This window comes from Sprattus sprattus, assembly GCF_963457725.1.
Source record: "Sprattus sprattus genome assembly, chromosome: 1".
Taxonomy (NCBI): Eukaryota; Metazoa; Chordata; class Actinopteri; order Clupeiformes; family Clupeidae; genus Sprattus; species Sprattus sprattus.
In genome coordinates, this window is record NC_137920.1 from 62,714,445 (window position 1) to 62,722,133 (window position 7,689).

The 7,689-nt window shown below is 40.9% G+C and overlaps 1 protein-coding gene across 1 annotated transcript; it reads right to left on the minus strand.

Annotated features, from left to right (window-relative positions):
* Positions 1 to 766: 766 nt before the first annotated feature.
* cldn7b (claudin 7b) lies at positions 767 to 5,542 on the minus strand (the record flags this gene model as incomplete). Its single annotated transcript, XM_080838022.1, has 4 exons — positions 767 to 923; positions 1,370 to 1,454; positions 1,616 to 1,780; positions 5,320 to 5,542. The coding sequence occupies 4 exons, from the start codon at positions 5,540 to 5,542 to the stop codon at positions 767 to 769; spliced, it is 630 nt and encodes a 209-aa protein (XP_080694148.1).
* Positions 5,543 to 7,689: the final 2,147 nt, after the last annotated feature.

Below are 7,689 nucleotides of genomic sequence, written 5' to 3' on the forward strand. Positions count from 1 at the left end.
TATCAGCCACCTTACAAAGTTGGGACTGCATACAAACAAAAGAAAACTCAAAGAAAAATCATTCCAACCAAGACGAGACTAAATATGCTTTGAACAGTAAAAACAGTTTTTTTTTAATCCCTTTAGACCTATGAAAACTTTATGCAATTACAGAACTGTATAAAAGAGTTAAAACATAAAAAAAAAGAAATTGCCACCTAAGACTAGTTAAAGGCACTTCATGTGTGATAATTAACAGTGAACTATTCATTGAGAGACTGTTTAAAAAAAACAATGCCTGACAAACTGGGACATGTAGAGAGGGCGCTGTACATTTTTTATAGTTTGCCGTTTTAGATTCCAAAAAAGAAAACCAATGGAATGTGCTTTCCCCCCCAATTTCCTCCGTTGATAAAAACCTGATCTGCCCCTGTTTAGCTGCATGCCAACACCTGGCACATCTGGCACAAACATACCAATACAAATGAAGGAGATGTGTCACTACTATTTACACAGACTTACAAGACATAGAACAGGGTAATGCAAGAACTTCTGGGACAAAACACAGGAAACCTTCCCTGAGCTTATCTACATCCCTGTTGGTAAGGGACAGTTAAGTGACCTGAACCTAAATGCTGGATCAGGTTTTCAGTTTGGCTACTTCTAGCATGCAACTTGAATAAAAAGTAACTGGGGTGAGATGGTTCTGCGTTTGAAGTCAGTCATCGCCACCCATGGACCAACTGAAAAATACTAAACATTTAAGTGTTTACAAGTACATGTTCATTTACACATATTCCTTGGTGCTGCTTGGCGGTCTGGAGATGGGGTACTTGGGTGAGGGCTTGCTGCCCCTGGGGCATGAAGCGGCCAGCATGGCTCCTCCCAGGACGTCAAGAAAGGCACCGGCCCAGGCGATGAAGATGGCAGAGCCAAACTCGTACCTGTGGACAGCAAGAGATTAGATGGGGTTAGAACTGGCTGTGGCAGGCTTGGTTTAACAAAAGAAAAAGCAGAAGTTTATCCGCAGCTCTCTATCTCAAACACAGCCAACACCTTGAATAGATCTTTTGAGGAATCAGTTAGGCAACAATGACATTCTCTGGCGTGACTCAATGTAATGTTGATATTTGCCCCCCTCAAATCAACAGCATATAACACAAAACTTCAGACACTGCACACGGACATCTCTGAAAAATGAAGACACCATAGGCCTACTAATATCTCGATTTTGATGAACACTAGCACCATGTTCCCGTTAGCAGAGTGAAAGTTTAAATTGACTCAGCCTGTGATAATCACAAATGGCTCATCAAGAACCGAGTATTGCAAGTCAAGAGAGACATTAACAAAGACATTAACTCAAGAGGGAGGGGAAGATGGTACATACTTGGTGTTGACAGGAGTGAATGGGTTGTAGAAGTCTTGGATGATTCTGTGTGCAAACCAGGAGCAAGCAACGATGGCACAGAGAGCTGAGGGAAACATTAGACCAGATATGTAAGTATCCTCTGTGAATTCATACAAATAAAGTCCTACTAAAACAATACACAAAAACCTTCAAACAAGAATACGCCACTTCAAATACCAGTGTGGTAAATATTCCTGAATAGAACCATAATGGAAGCAGACTCACATCCAATCAACAGTATGATTCCGCCAGTCATGGCTATGCGAGACTTCTTGGTCTTGTCGTCACCGCCACAGTTTGTGCACTTCATGCCCATGGTGGACACACCAAGCCCGACCACTGTGACAATGATGCCAACAATCATCAGGGCTCGTGTGGCCTGGAGAGCACCTGAAGAAACAAGACAGAAGAGGAGAAACAAGGCTGAGTTTGAAATGCCTTTAGTTTTCATTTTCATAATATCCCTAGAATGAAAATAACACTTTTCACTTTCCAAGGGATATGTGACACACTGACCCTAAGTGCCATATATAATAGAGATGCACCGATATGGAATTTAAGGGCCGATAACCGATAATTATTGGTTTATTGTGGCCGATACCGATACGATAACCGATATTTTTTTGTATTTAAAAATAAAGGGTACAAAAGGTTTTAGATGTGCCTTTTTATTTTCTCAAATGTTAGGGCACAAGAAATTTCATCAAAAGCAACACACTTGATGGCAAGAGCCCTCAACAGGATGCACTACAACGCTTAACATGTAGTACTTTATATTCACTATAATATCACGTTTAGTGTAGCCAGGCAAAGGACCTATGAGTATAACAGGCTACCCGGGAAAACATATTTGGAGGGAAATTAGACGTTACAAATATCGGCTTAAATTATCGGCCAAAATTATGATATCGGTATAATAATAATATTTAATTTTTTCCACTTATCGGCCACTAATATATCGGCCGCCGATATATCGTGCATCTCTAATATATAATAAAGTGACCACATTGTAAGATATGTAGCAGGAACATATTTGTGGTTGTTTTGCCGAAGATCTTTGATGAGGCAAACTGGATCTTGGGTCCATATGATGACCCAAAGAACATTCATGACAAAGGAATTACACCTCGAAACTCACACAAACACACCACTGACATCACACACACACTCACACATACACATACACACCACTGACATCACACACTCGGTTTTTCTAACCCTCCCACTCCTCCCCTTTCAGCTCTTGTCTCCACCCCCATCACCTGTAGTGAGGTTCACCTGAAACCAGTTTCAACCGGAAGATTCCTTTGGGAGAGGGAGGGTGAGGGAGAGAGAGGGAGGGAAGATGAGGGAGAGAGAGAGAGGGAGGGAGGGTGAGGGAGAGAGAGGGAGGGAGGGGGCTTTGTATTTGTGTGTGACTGTTTGCCCTTTTCCAAACAGCACTAAGAAGAACTGGTCTGACCAGTTGTGACGGGAGACTACAAAAAGAGCAGCTCAAATTTCACTCATTTGAACCACCCACTTCACTCAAATAGATCCCTCAAAGTTTAACATGATTCTTCACATACACATTTCCGGGATCTTCTGAACCAGCCATAATCAGCAGTACACCTCTTTAAAGAAAGAGGATTTAAAAAGGGGAAATGGACACAACTTTCGATCACTACAAATAAACGTTCTGTTCTTTACTGCCAAAGCACTGGAACACAACACTGTGTCGATAGTACGTCTGACCATTACAAAAACCTCACATTTCCTGTTATCAGTTTGTGTCGTACGCTGCTTCAAGCATCAGAGATGGTTACAACAGAAGGATGACATCGATCCTCTCAATAAACGTACAATGGTTTACTCGGATGCAGTGCTTAATATTAAGACACCTTTATCAGCATTGGCTTGTGTGTACCTGTTTACACATGCGATAAAACTGTGTGTCTGATAAGGTTTCATTGTTTTTATGATGTCCTTATCTAATTCTTTGATAAACAAATCAAACACCTCACACTGCTTTATGGCCACTTTATGGCCACTATACAACCATTTGGAAGGTGATCCAAAAAAAAAAAAAATAATTCTTACAGCAAGCCACTGCAATAGCAGATGAATGGCACATGTGTGGCATCTGCACTCATACTTAGCCGAGAATGAGAGGAATGAGTGTGAGTTACTCAGCACTTAAAGTAGTGCAGGGACAAGAGACAAAAGGACAAGGCACAGGGGACATTCTTCAGATAAGCAATGGCCCTGAGGTTATACACCAGAAGGAGGTGTGTGTTTGTGTGTGTGGGTGTGTGTGTATACACACACATGTTTGTGTACGTGTATAGGGGTGTTGTGGGTTTCTGTGTACACATGTTTGTGTATGTGCTGCTCTCAGACACTCACTAATGATATATGCAATACCTTCAGATGTTTGACCAGTTTGAGAATCTAAAGCCGAAAGCCAAAGTTTTCCAGACATGAAAGTGAAGTCATACATCAAGTCAATGTAAATATGTTCTTTCATTACAAGATGATGAGATAAGCCAAATGAAGAAATTAATATCAGCTTGAAACAATCAACCGCAAAGGTATGTAACAGCCATGTGATCATACCGATTCTTTGTTCACCGCCTCTGCCAATAGCAACTCTGGCAATAAAATGAATATTTAAAACCTTGCGCTAATTGCAGACTGTGTGCAAAATAACACGCAGGCAACACCTGCAAACTGACTCCAAGTCGCAAGCTTGTTGGCAAAACAAGCGGGAGACAAAGTGCATCTTCACCCCCAGCCAGCATCTAGCACCCCCTCGATACTGGAACGGTGGATGGGTTTTTCCGCAGGCTATGGAGAGAGGAGGTAGGGGCTGGGCTTGGGACACGGGTATCCGGCTAATCATTATCCTTAGTAACAGCGTAACCCAGGCGTGTCAACACCTCTGTGCACTGAGAACTGCTTTGGTACGTGACTGTCACAAAGACCAAGACGATTGGGCTTGGTCTAATCCATTAACACATCTGTGCTACTACGGTCACAATCTTACTACCATCGCACAAAAGCGCGACTGTTAATGACAAAAAAAAAAAAAAATTTGATCGTTGAGACTCGAGAGTTAATAACTGGCGCGAGGCCAGCTTAGTACCGTAATTAGATTGCAGATGTATACAGCAAAATAATACAATACGGTTCTCCATCGAGCCACAGGTGGCACCGGAAAGGGAAATATGTTTTAATGGTAACAGGTGATTCCAGGGCAGCTGTCTATGTGTGAAGGCCTGAAGTTGAGAGGGGCCATAGAAATGTAGGAACCTGTGTTTATAAGAAATGTCTGTTGTCCAATAATACGCATTTGCACAAAAGCATGCGACACAGCCATTATTTAATTGGATAACCCTTGAATGAATGTTTCATAACAACAATGTACAACTAACCTAACCCTACCAGACAGAATGCAGGTACGACTTCGATTATATGTGCTCGAATCTGTGGCTACAGTGTAACTTCCCTCTGTGTAGCATAGCCTTCATTAACCTAGAGGTCCATTGTAAAGACTTGTCACCCTTTACATAAAGGTCGTGTTCGTGTGAATCCACCATGCAAATACGTGGCAACATTTTTGGATTAACCTGATCAGAATGGCTGTAAACCAACTTAGGAAACGATATATGATCAATATAAGGGTGTGACATACAATTAACCGATTTTCCTCAGCAACTGACAACACCTGCGTCATCCCCATCGGGGACGCGCTCAACGGCGTTTCAAACAGGTTTCAAAAAAGGCCAAGAAGAAACAGGTTGCGGACATTTTGAAGTATTGCGGTGATGACTAATCATGTTTTAAAGACATTATTGTTATCCACCACAGACTCAGCAGAACGATTTCAAAAGAATAAAGTGTGCGCTTCACATTGCCAGTCTAAATTAATTGTTACACAAGGCACTTACTGTTGAGTTGCAGGATGGAGTCGTAGACTTTGCATTGTATCTGACCCGTGCTTTGAAACGCACAAGACATCCAAAGACCCTCATACATGGCGATGGCTGTGATGATATTATCTCCAACGTAGGCAGACATCTTCCATTGTGGCAAAATAGTACCAATAATTAAGCCTATGAGTCCGATTAGCGACAGGGCAAATCCCAACAGCTGAAGTCCTTTATTTGCCATGTTTGTTAAGTGAATTCAGATAAAAACAAATCTGAAAATAAATGGCCGGAAAGATACGAAAAAGTCCCCAAAAAATTGCTTTTGTTCCCACAGGCAAATTCGTTCTTGAGGTTAAAAAGTCCTTCAGGTCTATTGATTTCTTGGACTCCTTTGGGTATGCACTGTGGAAATAAAGTGAAATTTGTATAAACTAATTCTCCTTTTCAATTTGGAAAGAGTTGAACTAAAGGCACCTGTTCGCTTGAGCCGCGCCTTGAATATGAAATGAGAACCACCCCGGCACGAGCGTTTTTAAGGTGGCAAACTTCCTTTGGGGGAGGGGACGCGCGCACAGTTTCGCCTGTTTCGCTCGCGCTGTCTCATCGCTGTGTGAGAATGGAGGTTTCATGATGTCAGCAGAAGGTCACGTGAGAGCAGGTGGCAACATATTTGAGGTATACTTTATTTAAGTTTATCCGAACTACCTTTTCAGGGTTTCAGTATTTAATATAATCTAAAAAATATAATCCAGAAACAACAAAAAATCCAACCATGTCTTTGTCATGGTCATGAACCTTGATAAAAGAAAATGTAAATCTATATAGTCATGTTCCATGCCAGCTGAAATAATAACATGGTGTTTCTACTAGACAAGCAGGTTATCTCAATAGAGAAAGACTGTTTTGCAATATCCATGGAGAGTGTTGGCTGTTTTCAAATTAGACTCATTCCAGGAAATTCAGTGAGGAGGCTGTTATACATCATCAAGATGTCAAAAAAACTGATCTCCAAGAGACTGTTTTTTGTACACACCCCCACATTTGAATCATATGAAGGCTATTTATGTATCTAACACCTATGGAGCTATTGTTTATAAACTTTAATGAATTCTCTGGGATTTAGCTTTGGTACACAGCCATATTTTGTATTCAGATTAATCAGATGGAACTCTAATATTTACTATCTAACTGCCTGAAATCTACAAGGGCTTTGTGTAGAACGTGTGGATGGGAATCTTGGCATAAATCAGTACAATCTGAGATCATGGCTGTGGTTGGATTGTCAAAAAAACTACATCCTAACCACTTTTCCTTGACCTCGATGGAAAACGACATGAGGTAAGGCAAAGATTTCAAGGAGGATTCATAAGGACTTAGGAAAACACAACCATGATGCAAAGAGAATCCATCTGCACTTACACTTTAGCCTAGGTAATTATGAGACAGTGTATGTTATTGACGTTGGTCTTGAAATGTCACTGCTACAAAGAATTGTGGGACATTATTATCTCCTTTCCTTTCATAAAGGATGGCCCATGCTAAAGCAGATAAGAATGGAAGCATTGAAGCAACTTTCCTTTTATTAGCATTCCTTAGCATTTTAGAGAATTCGAGCAGCTCTTATCATGGCTGCCACTTAGATACTTACGGGTCATTTCACACAGTTAGGGACCTTCCTAAGTAAAGAAAAGACTACCCAACCATAGCCCATGTGACTTGAAGGTCTAGCCTTTGTGTTTGTGTTGTGTTCTAAGAAGATATTTTTAAAATAAATATTTTTTTACCAGTCAAAAACTATTTTTTCTCACTGTAGGCCCACAACATCAGTGAATTATATAAAGTACTAGTAGTATATAAAACACACGACTTGGATACTTAAATGGGGTTATTAAAGACAGACGTAGTTTTTGGTTTATAAGTGTTGTGCATGTCTGCAATTCAGTATCATCAAAACTATAATCTCATGTATGAAATAAGTCACACTTGTTAAAGCATAAAATATACATTAATGTTTAGCTGTATTTATGTTGGTTCAAGGCAGGTCAACATAAAGATAGGTTCTGGTTCTTTTTTAGAGTCTATGGCCCACTTCTATGGAGTCTTTGTGACCATCGTCAATGCTGCCCTAGCATACGATGGTGCTGCTGGGGCAACAAAGGCCCCTTTGTCGGACCTGAGCTTAACCTGCCTCCAAGACACAAAGAATGTGAGCTCACATAGCAGACAAACCACCCTCAGAAGCCCCCCGGAGCAGATCCTTCCTCTCTCCAAGCCACGAGCGAAGTCAGTTTAAGATCTGAACAAAAAGGTATAAATACATGCAGAGAGAGAGAGACAATCCTGACTAGAGTTCATGGATTCATGAAGCATTGTTCAAATATTTACCAA